The following is a 19,263-nucleotide window of genomic DNA, read 5'->3' on the forward strand; positions in this document are numbered from 1 at the left end:
TAGATGGAAAAATTTTCCATCTATACATTATTATTATACATTTTTATGGCTAACTATTTTAAAAAATCACTCACCAGGATGAAATAATTTAGTTACCAATTTAAAACATCTTACAAAGTTATTTTTAATGGCATACTACACTACTTCCATGTATATACTATGTTCCAAATTTTTATCGCCAAAATTTATGTTGTTTGCTATGGTACGCTCACAGATTCGAGATCCTTCGACATTTCTGTGCATCACAAAAAGGAGAATCCATTCCGAATATAGGGTAATCAATCCGTCTTCTGGGATGAGTTGTTTATTTCCATGTTGAAAAATTTTAAAGTGGTAACTATTTTGCTTGTATAAAGAGTTGGGAAATTTTATCTATAAAGCACGTGATTTCGTGTTGGCGACCAATTCGTACATCCTTCATTTCTTTCTCCCCTTCAATGGTTAATTAAATCTCATTCTGAGGAATTGATTCCAACCTGCTAAATGTAGATGCACAGCAGGAAGATCCTGAAGAATATGAAGAAAATTTAACCACTGATAGTCCACCAAAAGAGATTTCACAGAAACAATTTCAAAATATTTTTCGTACAATCTAAGTTTTTAAGCAGCAATGCTTAGAGGCTGATCCTGATGAAGAGAGAAGCAATAAAATTCGCAGAAGAGAAGAAGAGGCAATAGGGCCATACCGTCGGTTGTTTGAAAAAAAGAAACAAAATGCCCGCCAAACTACGTTAGCTCAATTCTTTGTTAAGAAGTAGAATAATAAAATTTATATTCTGAATATGTTTTATTGTCTTTCAGCTTCATGGTTTTGCTTTAACTAGGCCCTGAGACATACCTTAATTCTTTTAAAAAAATTAAGGTTCAAAAAAGAAAATTTGAGGAACTACTTTTTCCCATAGGTTATTATATTTGATTAGTGCGTTTTCGATTAATGCGCCTGTTTTAAAGAGCGCACTAATCGAGGGATTGCTGGACCGTATTTGCCGGCATGTAAGATGCACCCCCTTTTTTGTACACATTTTTTAGGAAAATACTTTATCACTGAATATTATAATGAATTTGCAGTATTTCAAATATAAAGTAATAAGTAGGTCTACTTTCAACAAATACCTAATCTACCTAGGAAAGTACCCACCTTTTAATCTTCTTCGTCAAAACCCAGAAATTCATCTCCAAAGCTAAATGAAGAGACACTTGAAACCTCTTATAAATCAGAATCTGAGTCCTCATACAACAAATTGTCCTCTGTACCATCAGTGCATTACTAATGCCACACTTCTTAAAAGATTTAACCACTGTCTCAGTTTTCACAGCATCCCATGAAGCTTTGACTCACTCACAAACTTGCGAAATGCTAGGCCTCTTCCTGATGGCATAACCTTAAAATCTGAAGACCGCATCCAGCAGTCTTCTGGATGCAGTGTTCCACTTCTCCTTCATAAATCCCTGAAATGGTTTATTAATACAGACATCTAATGGTTGAAGCTGAGTAGTTAGACCTCATGGAATTACAGCTGAGTTTTCAATTCCTTGAGTTTATTTTTAACATCTTCTGTTCAGTGAGAACGAAACTGATCCCATAGTTACAGGGCAGGCTTCTTCAACAATCTACCAGAGCGCCTAGACCAAATGTTATCTATCCATAACTGGAATGCTCTCACACACACCGCAAGGAAGCAAGAAAGAAATCGCGTAACTTGGAACAGAGAAAATTTCCAGTAATGAAAGTAATAAAAAAACTGAGTATCGGCGTATAAGACACCCTGTTTTTCAGACCTATTTTCAAAGGAAAAAAGTGCGTCTTATACACCAGCAAATATGGTAATTTCTTGTTGAGTTTAATATACTTTGTAAACAAGTGAAAAAAAAAAAAAATTTTTTTTTTACAACTTTCTTTGTGATACATAATCTGGCATGCAGGCATTAGCAGTGTAGACATTGTTTGCTGTCAGAATGAGTGGACAAAAAGAGTTGAGTCTGTGTTTCAATGTGGTATAGTTGCAACCCACAAGTTTGGACATTCGGTCCAAGAGATTTCTGCCACATTACACATGTCCTGGTCTACTGTCAGCGAGGTTATCATGAAATGGAAACATAATAGAACCACCAAACCACTCCCTCAAACTATTAGGACCAAGAAATTGACAATTCAGGACTGGCAAACTCTCAAGCATGTTGTCACAGTAAATTGTCAATCAGCCTTGTCAACCATTGCAAATGACTTCTGCATGAACTCTGGAATGGATGTCAGTAAATGAACTATTTGGCAGGAGGTGTTGCCCTTGGGTTTCATGATTGTGCTGCAGCTTACAAGTCCTTGATTATACCTGCCAATGTCCAGTATCTGGACATTGGAATGGTGTAATCAAGGAACTGGTCATCTGGAATGGTGCAAACAACACCATCATTGGACTTTGGATCAATGGAAGAGGGTTCTGTGGAGCGATGAATTGTGGTACATGATCTGGCAATCCGATGGATGTGTGTGTGTGTGTGAACCTTCAATGCCTGTTGAATGATACTTACAGGAATGTCTTGTATCGACTGTGAAATTTGGAGGTAGTATCGTGTTTGCAATGGTCTCGGACTGTTTTTCCTGACTGGGCCCATTATTGATTTCTGTGTCTGGATCATCTGTGTAATGGAACTGTCCAAAATGTCATAGTTCCATTCTTCCCACACTGTGGAATCAGTTTGGTATTAGCACAATTGCACACCTGCTCACAAAGCATGGGCCCTAGTTCTGTGGTTTGAAGACAGGACGTGGAAGAATTAAACTGGCCAGCCCTAAGCCCCAACTCTATTGAACGTTTCAGAGGAGTTGGAGCTACTTCCTCAACTAACACCCATCAGTTGTTTACCATACTACAGGAGGAATTGAAACAAATTCCAGCAGCAGTTTACCAGAACTTAATGGAGAGCCTACCCTGAAGAGTAATGACTGTAATGGCAGTGAAAGGAGGCCTAACCTGGTATTGACAGCGACAGGAAATACAAACAGTTGTTGTATGGACACTTTTGGCAATATAGTGTGGACCATCAGATACATTTTCTGTATCAATATAACAGTTAATAGTCCAATACACAACCATCATACTGATCCTAAGTGTTTTTAGCTTGTTGAAAATCAGGTGGCTGCATTCCAATGTTTTGAAGCTATTTCAGCTACACGGTTCTCATAATCTCCCCATTGCATTAATCCACACAGCTAGACAACTCTCTCTCTACTGATAAATTCACGAATATTGCCTGTGTACAGCACCACTAACGGAACCAATCTCACTCAATTCTGTGAGCAGCACAGGAATGTGTGGAAGTTGTAACAGTATTTATGACAAGACAATCTGTATATAATGCTCCATTTGAAAACTCGAACCAGCTTGTCTATTCTTCAAAAAGTTACTGATCCATTTTATTGGAAAACTGACATGTTTTTTCATGCAGTGTCAAGATAATGACTTCCCAGTTTTTTTGTTTATAAGAGGTGTAGCAAGCACATGTTTATCATTATATCAAAAGTTTCTGGAACAAGACATCTCAAAAGATAAATAAATGATAACAGTATTATTGGAGGAGTCTTCTGAAATTGAAGATTATTAAACATCTTTTTCTAATCGTTTCTGTTTTTATTACTATTACGTAACACCTCCAGAGAGTCCAAAGACTCATCGAGGGGAGGGCACCTACTCTACAACTCTCTGGTCTCCACCAATCTACCATCTGCAACTACTTTCATCATCTACCGCCAACCACCACCCCTAGTATTTTCACAAGCAATCACAAACATCCATGCCCACGGGTGGGATTCGAACCTGCAACCTTTTGGCTGGAGAGCGGATACGCTAACCACTCGGCCAACCAGGCTGGGAAAAGGTCAAAAAAAAAAAAAGAAAAAAGAAGAAGAAGGGCTTGAGTTCAGGATCAGTTAGTGAGCAGTTGATAAAATTCAAAATGACTTCAAGGGAAATTTATAAATATCTCTAGCTTTGTTTTTGTTGCCCATTGCCTTCAGAACTTTCATTTGTGTAGATTATACTGATGGTGCTATTTGTTAATTTCTTTCTTCTATTTGATACAAAATTGATAAAATATGACTTCTATTAATCAAAAGATCATGGTTCACTGGGACTTCATCATCTCATGGTACACTGTTAAAGAAATTGTAGCTTGGTGAAATCCTGTCATGATGTCTGTCTCTCAATCTAAATTCACAGAAAATGTACTTCTCAAATATTTGAAATTTTCAACTCTCCTTAAGAGCTGACTACTAAGTCTTAATGCCATTAATTTGTACATTTTCTGTTCCAATTTAAAATGTGATCACTTCTTATTATTGATATATAACATCTAGTTTTGGCATCCAGTTCATTCACTAATTCTTTTTCTGAATGTTTCCCTAGTCATATAATTCAAATACAGCTATTTCACCTTTCTGGTTATTAATGGTGTATAGATTACTGTTTATTTCTGTGATGAACAGCAATAGTAATATGACACTTCCTTGCTGCAATCCATTTTGAAATGTAATGAATGCAACTGGGTGATTAAATCTGGTCTTCACACAGCGCTCACAATTAACATATTTTTGGTCATAATCTTTTTTCCTTTTCCAGACTTTCCTTTTAAACCCAGCCAGAGGTTATCCAATTTGTGATCTTAATATCAAAGGCATGTTATGTCAGAAAAATTGAAAAACTTAAAAAAGGCAACTTACTTGGAAAATAAACACTGCAGATATTCAACTGTTTCATTGTTAAGGACATTACATTATTATTATTATAAAAACCTCCATGGAGGCAAAGACTCATCGTGGGAGGTCCACTGTTATACACACAGTTTATCATACTGTGCCTTAAATGTATTCACTGTCTCTGCACACACCACACTCTCGGGTAAAGCATTCCAATCACTCACCACTTTCCGTGCAAAAAACCTGCTCCTCACACCCTCCTTATATAGTTTCCAGGAATGACCTCTTGTTCTCCTGCTATCCTCACCCGTTCTGTGCAAAACCTCCCCGACGTTAATCTGGTAATAACCACTTAACAGCTTATATGTCTCAATCATATCCCCCCCCCCTTCCTCCTCCTATCCACCAATTTCTGAAAATTGCATTCTTTCAATCTGACTTCATACTCTACATTCCAGAGGCCTGAAACCACCTGAGTCAATCGCCTCTGAACTTTTTCCAACGCAATTTCATCTTTTTTGTAAACCAGGTGACCAGATCTGTGCACAGTAATCCATATGTGGCCTGATCAAAGCCTTATACAAAGGAACCATAACATCCTTACTTCTACAAGTCAGTGTCCTCCGCATCATTCCCATTATCCTCTGTGTTGTCTTCACTATTTTAGTAACATGTCCCCGAAATTTTACGTCCTTGTCTACAATCACTCCCAGATCTCTCATTTCCTCTACCTCTTCCAAGATATTCACACTGATTGTGTACTTTACATCCCATCTCTGCTTCCCAAATTTCAAAACCTTACACTTTGAAACATTGAATTGACATCCCCACTTATTTACCCATTCAGACAGTGTATTCAAGTCCTCTTGCAAATCTACAGCATCCACACTACTCCTGATAGCTCTGCCCAACTTTGCATCATCTGCAAACAACTGCACATCACCATTCAGACCTCTCTAGATATCATTTACATACAAATTAAACTGCAATGGACCCAAAACAGACCCTTGAGGTACACCACTGGTAACTTTCCTCTTCTGGGATATCACTCCTCCATAGACAACTCGCTGATACCTATCAGACAACCAATCTACTGTTCAGCCCCATCCGTTCCAATTTAATTACCAGCTTGTCGTGTGGCAATTTAACAAACGCCTTTGAAAAATCTAAATATACCACTGTATATGCAATACTCTTATCCAACGCATTTGTCACACTATTATATAAAGTAAGCAGGTTGCTAAAGCACGATCTTCCTTTAGTAAATCCATGCTGGCCGCCAAAGAGTATTTTTCTGTTGTCAACCCAATTCTGAACTTTATTCCTAACTAACTTTTCTAATACCTTGACCACAACTCCAGACACACAGACTGGTCTATAATTCAAAGCCTTACTCTTAACACCTCCCTTATGAATTGGAACAATTTTACCCTCTTTCCACTCTTTTGGAACTTGACTCAGTGAGAGACTCACGTTGAAAAGATATATAAAAGCTGTTAACTCTCTGGCACATTCGCTCAAGACACGTGGTGAAATAGCATCAAGTCTATTTAATTCCTCATATACCTCCTGTTCACTTACTAACAGTTCCTCCTCCTTTTTCTTTCCCACTGCTTTCAAGTTCTGCATGATGCCACATTCACAAGAATGAAATACCTTTAGAAATTACTCACTAAATATCTCAACTATATCCTCCGCAGCGGTTATCATTCCTCCGTTTTCACCAATCAATCCCATCCTACCATAATCATTCTTTCTTCTACTGGCGACATATCGAAAAAACGGATTTTTTTTTTTTGCTGCTTTAGCTAACTGCTGCTCATACTGCATTTTTGCTACCCTTATCAAGCTAGTCACCTTCCTCGCCTGCTCTTTGTACTTCTCATGCAACTGGTTGTTATAAATACTCATTTTGTGTTTCTTTCATAATACCTTCTTCTTCCAGGTTGCATACCTTATCTCTTGATTCATCCATTTTACACCCACTTTATTTGCCCTCTTGACCCTTGGAATACACTCTGATATTGCCAGCACCAAATAGTTCTTAAGTATGGCCCAAGTAGCATTGATATCCTTTCCATCCAGTTCCTCTTTCCAATTTATTATCGCAAGCTGTTTCCTGAGCTTTACGTAATTACCAGTCTTATAATTCCACATATATCCCTTTCTAACAGACGTCCTCGAATGACTGGTCACCCTGCACGTGATCACCTCGTGGTCACTCTCACCAACTGGTGGATTATTTGACACCTCATTTATAATAACATCATCTGATGGGATGATCAAATCCAATACTCTTGATCCTCATGTACCCTCCGTTACGTGCTGCGTAAGGTAATTATCTTTCAAAAACTCCAAAAATTCATTTTCTTTACACCCAGATACAGTTTCTTGCTTCCAGTCTATATTACCATAATTAAAGTCGCCCATAATGATAACTCGTTTCTTGCTAGCTAGGCCAATTTGCCTATCCACTTCCTTCTCATTACCCTCCATATTACCAGGTCTATAGCAACACCCAACTAAATATTTCATCCTGTTTACTTCTACCTCACACCATACCGCCTCAAAACCGTGACCACTATTTGCACCTTGCAATTCCACCTTAGATGGGCACAACTCGTTTGCTACCATTAACAGTACTCCTCCTCCCTTTCTTCCCTGTCTATCTTCACGAAAAATATCATATCCATTCATCTCTATTCCTGTCAGGATGTCATCATCATCTAACCACGTCTCACTTATACCAACAATTTTGGGGCAAACAGACTCGAGCAAAGCAACAATTTCATTCCCCTTATTTCAAATACTTCTAGCATTAGTGAATAAACATAAGAAATCATTACTGCTTCTACATGTCCTAAGAATGTCACTCCTACGATGTGACTCTTCAATACCTTCCCCAGTCACTTCCTCTATATTACCACCAATTCTACAACTTTCTTCACACCTAAACTCTTTCCACTCATCCCAGGCCAACTCAATCTGTGTTTGTCCGCTTACACATTCACCTCTGAATTCAGCACCCGCATGTTTCATAAAATCCCCCCCCCCCCCCCCCCGGTTTCCCTGTTCGTGTTATACCTCCACTCTCTCATTTACTTCAATTCATAATATTCACCTCCCCATTTGCAAGTGAACAAGTACCTCTCCCTACCTTACTTTTTTGCTCTTTCATATCACTTCGCACCACCTCAGATGTATTCATTACGGTCATTACTTCTCGTGCCAGTAACAGTCTCTCCAGTAGACTCACACCAAAACCATTTAAATGCAGCCCATCTTCTTTATACAATTCCATCCATCCCTCAAATTCCTCCCACACACTCACAAAATGCACTCCATTCTCCTCACATAACTTGCGCTAACATATCATTCATAATCTTTGCCCGCCTCTTCAATTCATCACTATCATACCTTGGCAACACACTGGCTACCTTTCCTACCACACTGTTATCTTTTACTCTCCTTAATAATCTCCTTATATCCAATCTGGCATTTTCCTTGTTCCCATCCAAATCATTTGTTCCTACTACAACCAACAACTCTTGTACTCTCTTATTCCTCATATCCAACGCTTCAATCAATTTCTCCATTCTACCACCGGGAAAACAAATCTTATGCATCTTCTCATTCACCACGCCTCTAATAGTGGAATCTCCATAGAGAACCACTCTCAAATCATTCAATATATCTTTCGCGTGGCCATTTTTCCTTCTGCTCTTATTCGCTCTTCCATGTATGTCTCTAATTCTTTTCATCTCATTTTGCATTCAGTTCATATCTTGCTTCATCATCATCAACTCTGCTTTCATGTCCACATCCAATATATATTCCTGTCTGTCATTTTCATGTAGTTTCATATTATGTCTTTGGATATTTTTGGTCGTGCAGCATCTACAGCAGTCCTCACAATGATGTTCTGACAAGGATAATTAACTGACCCATTTTCCTTCTCTTGAGCAACATTCTGATCCTGTAATGGAAGCTGCTGATCATGTATTTTAGGAATGTTTGGCATAACAGCAGTAGGCCTGGATGTATCCCAAGACATCATCATGGATCTACTGTCTTGATGTGAAGAACTGGCACAAGGTGAAACTGCAGCTCCAGGTAATAAGAGTGAGAAGGTTCGATATCTTTTATCATACTTTGTGCAACTTGAAGAGAAGTAGATAATTCAGGTGATACAGAACAAGAACCTAAATATTTGGCTATCTGTAATTAGCCCTGATTCTATGTTATTTGAGTGAGTTTCAATTAACTCAACAGTATTAAGAATAGGCATCGTATTCATTACTGTACTGGGATTGACAATGAATCTTGGAGCAAACTGTCAAAAGATGTTGTCAACGCCTGTGATTCCTCAATTTCTATTATTGTATCTTCACTTTGTTGTGATCCTTTTACCAACACTGAACTCTGTATAGATGAAAATGAGTTCTGAGTTGGACTAGGATATATATTTGAATTAGAAACAGAAATCTCATTTAATGGATAATCAGTTCCTGACAGTTCTAACCTTCCTTCACTTGTGAACGACTTTATTGACCTGTTGGTATCTTCTGGTGTGTTTAATTCATTTACTTTTGATGACACATTGGCCTTCATGCTTTTACTGTTAGAACCACGAAGATATCTACTTCAAGGTCTTCCTCTTTTCTTCTTAATTACCGGTGACAATTCTGTGCTGCGTTTTTTCTGTTGCACCTCAGCAAGTAACAAGGCCTAATTACTTTAGTCATGTTCACTCTTCTCCTGAATATCAATACTGGAAGTATCCCTCTGTGCACCCTTCTGTACAGATCTCAACATTCAAACTTTTAGCAGCACTAAGCAGTGTTGCAAGTTAGTCCTGCAAAATGATCACTTCACCCTTGTACATTAAATCTATTATCATTTTTAAATCGATTGTAAGTGAAAACTGAATGCACATTCATTTTTCACTTACAATCTTGATCATGTCTGTGATCTGCTTAATATTAAAATTTTTGCAGAATTCTTGCACATTATTTATTCTTATGCAACATATGGAAAATATTTTCTTTGATATAAAGATAAAGAGCTAACAGGCTTCATTTCGGCGATATAAACATTAATTAAATTAAGAGGATATTAGATCCCACATTGTTTTATTGAGGCTTCTTTATTGAGACTTCTCGCTACTCACTGATGAAGCCTCAATAAAGGCAGAAACCGGTCTGGGTAGTGACCTCCCACCATAATGTAATAACAGCATACATTTCCTAGGAAATGTGTTTTTACATTATGGAAAATACCAAGAATAGCAATCAGAACTTTCCCCACCTTTGCAACGAGTTGCCCGTGTTTGTGCTACGTTCTAGGACTACTTGCATTTAGCTCACGCTAGTATTCGCCAATACTTTTATAGTTTTTTATACTATATTTGGCATGAAACTCTCTGATTCCAATCTTTGAGTTTCTTATTCAGTTTTAAAACAATGTGGAATCTAATATCCCCTTAATTTAATTAATATTTTCTTTGAGTTTATGCAGTTTTCATGCTGCATTATAAAAATAGTTAACCAGCAGCATATTCGCTGTGATTGAATATTAGCTCTGCTAATATTTCACTCACAATCTAAAGTGGCAAGAAGTTGTGAGTATCAAAAGGCAATCTTTCAGGGAAAAGGTTTCACAATACCAGTAATTGGTTTGATGAGAAATCAATATTCTAGCACTTTTCAAACTTTTGGAACATGATTGCAGCGTTGTTGAGTATTTGACAAGTACAAGACATGAAAATGGCCTGTAATTCATACAGGCCATTCTCATGAATTGAAATTATTCAATATTTTTATTGAATTGACATCTTTAAAAAAATAATAATAATAATAAAAAAAATAAAATAAATAAATAAATAAAAAATCTTCATTCACCTTATCTGAATCTAAAAGCATGAGAAAATACTATCATGTACTATATTGCCAGTGTTAAAAATCCTATTATTGTATTAAAATAAAACTGCATTTAGCCTCTTAATGCATGCCATAATTTCTTTTGTGTATAAAATACGCATGAAATAAAAATAAATTGAAATTGTAATAAATGAATTAAAAAACTGTTCTGTATTAACTATTTTTATATTGCAGCATCAAAACTGCATAAACTCAAAGAAAATATTAATTAAATTAAGGGGATATTAGCTTGCCTTCTGATTCCTGTTCTGAGACACTACCTATCTCTCATTCTGTTTGCTTTAATTCCTGAGAAGTGACTAAAATTATTTTGCAAATCTATTTTAAATATGCATCTATTATGTTCAATGACTGGGTGTATTGTTATTCCTAAGAATAACTAGGACTCCAAGAAATAAAAACATGGCATGCAGACATTTGATGTTTTTTGTTGATTCTAGGTAATGTAAAAAAAAATATATATAGCTATATAAATTTGCAATGTTAGCATTTTTATCCCTTACAGAGAAGCAAAAGCAGCCCAAGCAGTAGTTCAGAAGAAGAAAAGGGCTTTCACCCTCAGTTTGAATCTACTCGTGTAGAACCTAAAAAGAAAAAGAAGAAGAAAAAGTTGGAAGAAGAAGAAGAAGAACCTGCCGCTCCTGCTGAACAGGTATTTGTGAACTTGGTCATGCTCCTATATATCATTAATTAAAAGCAGATGATATTTTTCTGAAAATCTTGCAGAACATAATTGATTTCACAATTTACAGATATTGGTCTCAAAAGGGGTGTAAGGTGAATGTGATTTTATTGCTTGAAATTCATAATTCCTAGTCTGTATCATATTGCTGTATATAGAGATGTGATCTATATACAGATAAATTTCTGATCAAACCAAAGTGACACTGGTCACTTTGGTTTTCAGTGTTATTATCCTCTAAATCATTAACTATGATTTAGAGGACAATAACACTATAGATCTACATGGCATAATGTAACCAGGTCATAGATATGAAACAATTTTGGTAGAAAACAATGTGAAGTCAAAAGAATAATCATAATTGTGCTGCTAGTTTTTTTTTCAAAATAAGATGTTCAATTCACTTATCACTTTCTAAATCTTTTTTGTGCTGTTTTTTTACTTCAACCATTTGCTTTGCTAATTCTTGAATATTAATAATTGTTAAAATATTTCTGATATCTTCATGTTAAACACAGTTCTACCATTGATGCTGTGATATCAGTTTAATCAATTGAGTCCCATGTTGGTCCTTAATGTTATATTGAGGTCTCAAATTTACAACCAACTATTTTTATAGTTTATTTCCTTATATACTATTTGTCTGTCTATATATAAATTGGTAATGATTCTAGCATTCTGAATTTATGAAGTGTATCCACCATAATTCAGAAGGCAATGTTTAGTTTTTATAATATTTTAAAATAAATTTGAAATACACAAGCTCCATGTGTAAAAGCTCAACTTTTTTGTGGATAGAAGTCATATAAAAACCAAGATTAATGTGAATAAGAAATTGATATGGTGCACAATTTCTACAGGTTTGGGAAAAGTGATTTGCAAAGTATTTCCTGCCTGTAAGATGAAAAACTCATGTGATAGGTTGTTGCAAATGTTTTGTTCAAAAGCTGATAGCAAACTTACTAGTTTCTTACACATTATTACTAGAGATAAAATTTGTGCTTTCGGTATGATCCAGAGATCAAAAGACAGTGCAAAATAGCATCCAGAAATTGTGTATCCAAACCATACTGGTAGCAATGTTTCAGTTCCATTCTCCTTTTGCATTAAGTTCAGTAGCTTGTTACAGCCAAGCAACTTGGCTTCTTTGAAACCTAATTAATGCCTTTCAGTAACATGTGTTCTGGCTGTTTTGCAGGATGAAAAATCTGAATTTCTGGGAGAGAAAAAAAGCCCTGCCACTTCTGCACAAGACAGCTGACTCACTTTCATTTAAAAAGCTCTGGTGAAGGCCTTTTTTTAGAGTAGTTCGAATTTGAACCCAGATCTCTCCAACCAAAAGGTGTTGTTGAAACCAGCTGAGCTATGGAGAGTCTTCAATCACAAAGGGATAATCCATAACCTTGTGGTCCTAGAAGGAAGGACTGTTTCATTATAATCTCATGCTTGCACATTAGTCAATGTGCAGATGTTATACACTCCCCTGTGTTTGTGATAGCTGCTTGTCAAGTTGGAATTGAGATTGAAAGGACTGATTGAGATGTTTGAGACATTCAAATTTGAATGTCAAAATAATCAGGTACAAAACTATATACCATCATAGCAAAAAGTTTTTCCTAGGATGTTTCAAGAAGTGCCCCATTGGAATTATATTGAGTGAGATTAGTGCAAAGATAAATTTCTTATCCATCATTTTGACATTTGAATTTAACCTCATTACCTTTTTGCCACACTTTATTCCTGTAGATTCATAATAAAAATCATCTTTAAAGTTCTGTTTTCAAAAAGCATTAACCCGTTAACATACAAAGATGTCTGTGACTTTTGTTTATTGCACCAAAATTGATTTTGACCTATCACAGACGTTACGAAGTTCGCGTCAATTTCAAACGAATTTAGAGATTAAAAATAATTTATGTCAGGGTTAATATCCACTAGAAGCAAACATCGTTATTTTCTTTGCAAAGTCTGCTTTTAAGATGAAGAAAAGATTTCAGTGGTTGAATTTATTATGTACACCCTCTGTCCAAAAAGAAACCAAGCTTTTGATAGAAAATAAAACACAGGCCAATTATAATTATTCAAATCATTTATTTCAATCAATATACTCTCCCTCAGCTTCGATACGGCGTTTGGCATGGTCGTTAAATGAGTTTTTTATATCGGATTTTGGGATACTGTTGAGGGTTGTGGTTACTGTCGCTTGAACATTTTCAGTGGTGTCGAATCGCTTTCCTTTCATAAGCAAATGAAGTCACAGGGTGCTAAATCGGGTGAATATGGCGAGTGATCTGACACGTAAACTTGGTTTTTGTTCAAAAACTGTCTCACGATGAGATGGTGCATTATCGTGCAAAAGTGACCAGCAGCTTGCATCAAAATATTCATGCCATACGTGATGAATTCTCACCATCAATCGCTTCAACTTCGAGATAAAACTCACCATTGACTGTTTGGCCAGGAATGAATTCTTTGTGGATAATGCCCTTGAAATCGTAGAAACAAATCAGCATTGTCTTTAGCGACTTTTTTAGGGTGCCCCTCTTCTGGTGGTCTCCACTCAGCACTCTGGCGTTTTGTTTCGGGCTCATGCTCAAAACACTGTTTCGTCACCAGTAACAATTGTTTCAATGAGTTTGAGTCCTTACAAGAGGTTTTAATGAGGTCCTTACAGTGTTCAATTCGATACATTTTTTGGTCTTCAGTCAACTTGTGGGGAACAAATTGCGAATTCAATTTACGAAGGCCCAAACTCTCGGTCAAAATGTTGTGCACAGTTGATTTTGTAATCTTCAATCAATCTCACAGATGATTTCGGGTTTTCTTTGATGAAATCACACACTTTTTGGATGTTAACTTCGCCCAGTCCAGTTTTTGGATGGCCCAGCTTTTCGTCGTCCTCAAGCGTCTCATGACCACTTTGAAATCACTGAAACCACTCATAAACTTGGGTACAGGATAAGCATTCATTGCCATATGCTTTTTGAAGCATTTGATGCATTTTGGTAAACCTTTTACCAAGTTTAATGCAAAAGTCAATCTCATCTATCTGTTTGAAACTCATTTTCCGACCGTTCGTTAAAACACACTATTACTCTTGGTACTATAACTCGGCTTCTAATAAAACAAATGCCATAACCAGTTGACATAATACTAATGAAGGTTGCCGGCTTTCGACAACAAAAAGATATAACAGGTGGAGCCACTATTTTCTTCTATTTTTGAAAAGTTCAGTTTCGTTTTGGACAGAGGGTGTATATACCTCAAATATCTTAAAGAAAAATTCAATTTTTGATGCTGCATCAATTTAACTTGAATATCCTTACATTAATATCCTTTAATTCCTATTTCAGTATATTGTTTGTTTTCTTTATAGATACATGAAAAGAAGAAGAAGAAAAAGAAAAAAAAATATCTGCAAGCAGAGAATGACTAAAATCAGTTGTGTAAGTTTATCATTGTAAATGAAATCATCTATTATCATGTGTCAAATAAAGGCATACCTTCCTAGATGCTTTTATATTTTTGTCTGTCAATCACTGTGAAATTTTATGAAATCTTATCAATGTATAGTCAACCACTCATCTTTATATTTTCATTAAAGATGAAAATAAATCCATACACAACATTTATCATTAAGTTTTTTGGCAATGATGTGTACACGTCAAGCAAAACATAGATACAAAGTATAATAAAATGTTTAATTATATTTCATCCATATGGTAGGTTGGGTTAATACCACTGTTAAAGAACAGCAAAAATTTAGAATGCTGTCACTCAGAAATCAGTTTTTATCCTAGTAAAAGACCATTGTAAATATTTAATTGGACATTTCACACCCACCCAAACACACACTTTCTCCCAGTTTCCACAAGCTGATCAGTTGTCCATTCTAGTTCTCATTGCTCCTTTAATTATTTATTATTAAATCCAGGCAGTTTTTCTAAACATAGTTTTATGAACTGATGGTACACAAATGGGAAAATTACTGTGTTTAATAAGATGTATATGATCACTGATTACTTTTATCTTCATGCATAATACTTCAGTTACAAAAAAATTGAAACTTGAAATATACAAAGACAGCAAGAGTGTTTATTTCTTTAAAAGCTTTAGTAGTTACACTGTCTTAGTCAGATGATTGGAGCATAGCTGTTATAGTCTCCATCTCTGAAATGGAAAATAAAACTGAATATTAGAATTACTGAGAGATTTCCCTGTTTTGTGTTCCAGGTAAGATTTATGGAAGCATACTTGAGAAGAGCCTAATCTAGACTAAGATCTGAGTAAATTGTTGTAAAGCAAATTCTTAAAGAAAATGGTTGATAGGAAGTTAGTGTATAATGCAAACATTTATGTATTGACATAGTATCCCGTACACCAGGGGTCTTCAACCTTTCAGACAGTGCGGGCCACTAAGCTATATTGTGGTATTTAGAATTGTAAGATGCTTTCCAGATTCACAAGGGATGCTGTGCATTTCATACTTTACATAATATCCTATAAAAATACATAAACTCAGCTTTAAGAGTGTAGGTAGGAGTCGGGTTCATGATAAGTAAATATAATCAGTACTTGAAAAAAGATAATTTAATGAGGAAAACATTTACTTTTTACAATGTCAATGGACAACTTGGCAATGTTTTTCCTTGTCAATATCGGAAGTTGCTATGCGCAGAGTATTCTCGTGATGTTGGTCCGTAATCTGAGTTCTTGTCTTGGACTTAACATTCTTAAGTATGTGCTTCCTAACAAAGCACACATCTTCAAAGCATGCCAGCAAAGATTAGGGAATGCATCCTCAGAAATGTAATCAAGGGGCACGTTGAATAATTTTTCTCTAAGAAAAGTTGTTTTGGAGTTCAAGCAGCTCCATTTGTGCTGAGCCTGGCATTTCGGCAGCATTGACACTGAATGGCATTGAAAATAAATCTAAAGAAGACTGTTGGTTATGAAAATCACTAAATCTCACTTAGCAACACTGCTAATTTTGTAGCGTATTCAAGTCTTTTTTTTTTTGTGAGTTGTGCCTCCCAAAGTTTGAGCTTGGCCACAAAAGCTTTGATTGATCAAACAGAGTGTGCACCAGTTGATCTTTGGATTGTAGCTGCATGTTTAGGTCATTCATATGTAACGAGATGTCAGTCACAAAGACAAAGTCTGTCGTCCACTTCAGATCGTTAAATTCCGCAATCGGATTTCCCTTGGTTTGCGTGAACTGCTGTATTTCGCTCCTTAAGTCAAAGACTTTTAAGAACTTTCGTTTTGCTCAACTAACGCACATCACCGTGATCAGCTTCGCACTCTTGAATTGAGGATGATTCAATCCTCTTGCCCTAATAATGTTGATGACAGTCACAATAACTTTCATGACATTCTCAAATCCAATAGTTTTCGCGCACAAATTCTCCTAGTGGATTAAACAGTGGTAATGGACAAAATCTTTTCCTTCTGGTTCCCATTCTTTCCCACCATAGCAGGGGCAATCAGTTACCACACCCTCGAGGTTGGTTAAGCTGAGGTTGAAATGCTGGAGCGTTTTCTTGGTAGCTTCAAGAATATCAGTGCCTTTCGTCGTTCCCGTCATAGGTATGAGCGCTAGCAGTTCTTCTGTCACATTGAATTGTTGATCAATGCCACAGACAAAGATAGTCAGTTGTGCTGTATCCTTCACATCTGTGCTCTTATCTAAAGCAAGTGAATATGAGGTAAATTTGGATGTCCGTTTTTTTTTTTTTTTTTTTTTTTTTTTTTTTTTTTTTTTTTTTTTAAGGTTCCTTCACTGTCATTAGCAAGTTCTTCGACACGTCGTGCTACAGTTACCCCAGACAAACTCAGTTTTTTAAACACTTTCTTATTATTTGGGCACAGAATATCCCCAGCAGCGATGAGACACTCTTTCACAAACTCACCGTCCAAGAAGGATTTTGATTTTTCAGCTATTGCATAACTTACTTTGATGCATGCTTTGCTCTCTTCCCTCTGCCTTTTAAACGTACCTGCTGGCATTTTAAATCAGTTTGGAGACAGTTCACTTTGTCCACACGAAGCAGTCCTTGAAGGTGATTGAAATTGAGTGCATGCTTTGTCTCATAGTGTCATTTTATATTGTATTCTTTTGATACTGACACTGGCTTATCGTTGATCAGCACAGAAAAGTACAAATTGGTCCAGTTTTCATTAAAAACCCGACAATCACTTGATTTACACTTTTTACTTGTAAATGCCATAGTGATGGAAGATGAACCCAAAAAAATGATCCAAAATGGTCATGTAATGGTTATTATCCACTGAATGTCTCACACTAATGAAAAAAGTCTGGAAATATAACACCACAATAGGCTATGTGGCACGATGAACTTGCGTGCACTTATACACGAATATCACACTGTTCACGACTGACTGACTATGGATGAGATCCTCTTGTACTTATATGAAAATAACGAAGTATCGAGAACCTTCGAGATGTATCGGGAAGGCACTAGACAGCGCACATGAACGAACTACTGCTTCAGCCATCTACCTGCGACGTTAGTACTAGTACTTAAGTACCTGTTTGGTGCTGGTAGATGGCTGAAGAAGCGTGTCTATTTATTTTTATAGGATTTTATGTAAAGTATCAAATGCACAATGTTCTTTGTGAATCTGGAAAGCATCTTACAATTCTAAATACCGCAATATAGCTTAGTGGTCCATGCGCTTCATTGAAATTGTTTTATCGTGTTTTAATGTTAAGTAGTTATTTTTTCAAAATGGCTGGTGGGCCACGCATTGAAGACCCCTGCTGTACACCTTGTGATCACATATCAGAAATTGATAACATGATAACATACCTTCATATTTCTGTTAAGACAAGATGAGAATCTTCTATATTGCATTATATACCTTCTGATGTTGGGGATCAGGGAATCTGGTCAACAATGTAAAACTGATATTTCACCTAAATGCCGTTGTTACTCTTATGAAGCATGTTTCTAATGAGGAGGATTGTTCATACATGATTGGTAAATAGGGGAATAAAATCACCAAAACATGAAATCATGTTGACTCACATGTGACTTTTCATGAGATAACTCTAATTTGCTCTACTGAGTATCATCAGGTAAATCTGAAAAACAACACCCGATAGAACATAGTGACCTGCAGAGGACACACAAAAACACATCTCAACTTCTCTCTCTTACCACAGCTATCCACATGTATCATCCTATGAGTATGTATTGTGCTGTTCAACTGAGTTTGTACTTTTTTTTAAGAAGTATTCAATACAGCATGCCAAACATGAGTAAGCTTCCTGGTTAAGATTATAAGTAGTGAATGAAAAAAATATAAACTTTTTTTGACTATTGAGGATAAGTTTAGAATAATAAATCATTTTGAAAGAAAGGAGAGAACTTGTGATATTATGAGAGCAGTAGGCAGGTACAGCTGCGAGTGCTGCAAAATTGGTTAGTGCATTACCATAGCATTTACTATGGTAATGCACTCGTTTATTAGGAATTAAGATATTCAAGTGTGTAGTTGTTTGTATGTGTGTGTCCAGTATTACAAGACTAAACGTTTGGAGTGTTTTCTGCCCATAAACTTTGTTATTTTAATGTACAAAATTCTATGACATAGTGATTTTTAGTTACATATACTGCATTGTAGGATTAATGGCATTCTGGTATTGTTATCAGCCTGGAAATCAAATGTCAGCATGTCTTATGAAAAAGAATGTTCAGCAGAATTGCATGTGATTAACCAATTATCTTTGATTTTTCATGAAACTAATCCTCTGTCTCTAAATCCAGACGTTTACTGTTTCTCATAAATTGCTTTTCATGTATCGTTTATTCATAACTCAATAATTTCACAGAATGCATATAGCTCCTTTGTAAGGGACAGAAGAATAATATACACATTGCAAACTTTATATAGAATGTTTCAAGGAAGATAGAATTCTAAAG

The 19,263-nt window shown here is 36.1% G+C and overlaps 1 protein-coding gene across 2 annotated transcripts in view; it reads left to right on the plus strand.

The window, feature by feature from the left end:
* Nucleotides 1-14,834, plus strand: part of Nop60B (dyskerin pseudouridine synthase 1 Nop60B) — a 124,160-nt gene extending 109,326 nt beyond the window's left edge. For both annotated transcript variants that reach the window (XM_090411709.1, XM_090411710.1), the window contains 2 exons: nucleotides 11,138-11,284; nucleotides 14,691-14,834. In XM_090411709.1, coding sequence (XP_090267835.1) covers nucleotides 11,138-11,284; nucleotides 14,691-14,750 — 207 coding nt within the window. In that variant the 3' untranslated portion in view covers nucleotides 14,751-14,834. The remainder of the gene's footprint in view (nucleotides 1-11,137; nucleotides 11,285-14,690) is intronic.
* The last annotated feature ends 4,429 nt before the right edge of the window (nucleotides 14,835-19,263 follow it).

This window comes from Typopeltis vanoorti, chromosome 21 (assembly GCF_054136105.1).
Source record: "Typopeltis vanoorti isolate ZY-2024b chromosome 21, IOZ_Tvanoo_1.0, whole genome shotgun sequence".
Taxonomy (NCBI): domain Eukaryota; kingdom Metazoa; phylum Arthropoda; class Arachnida; order Uropygi; family Thelyphonidae; genus Typopeltis; species Typopeltis vanoorti.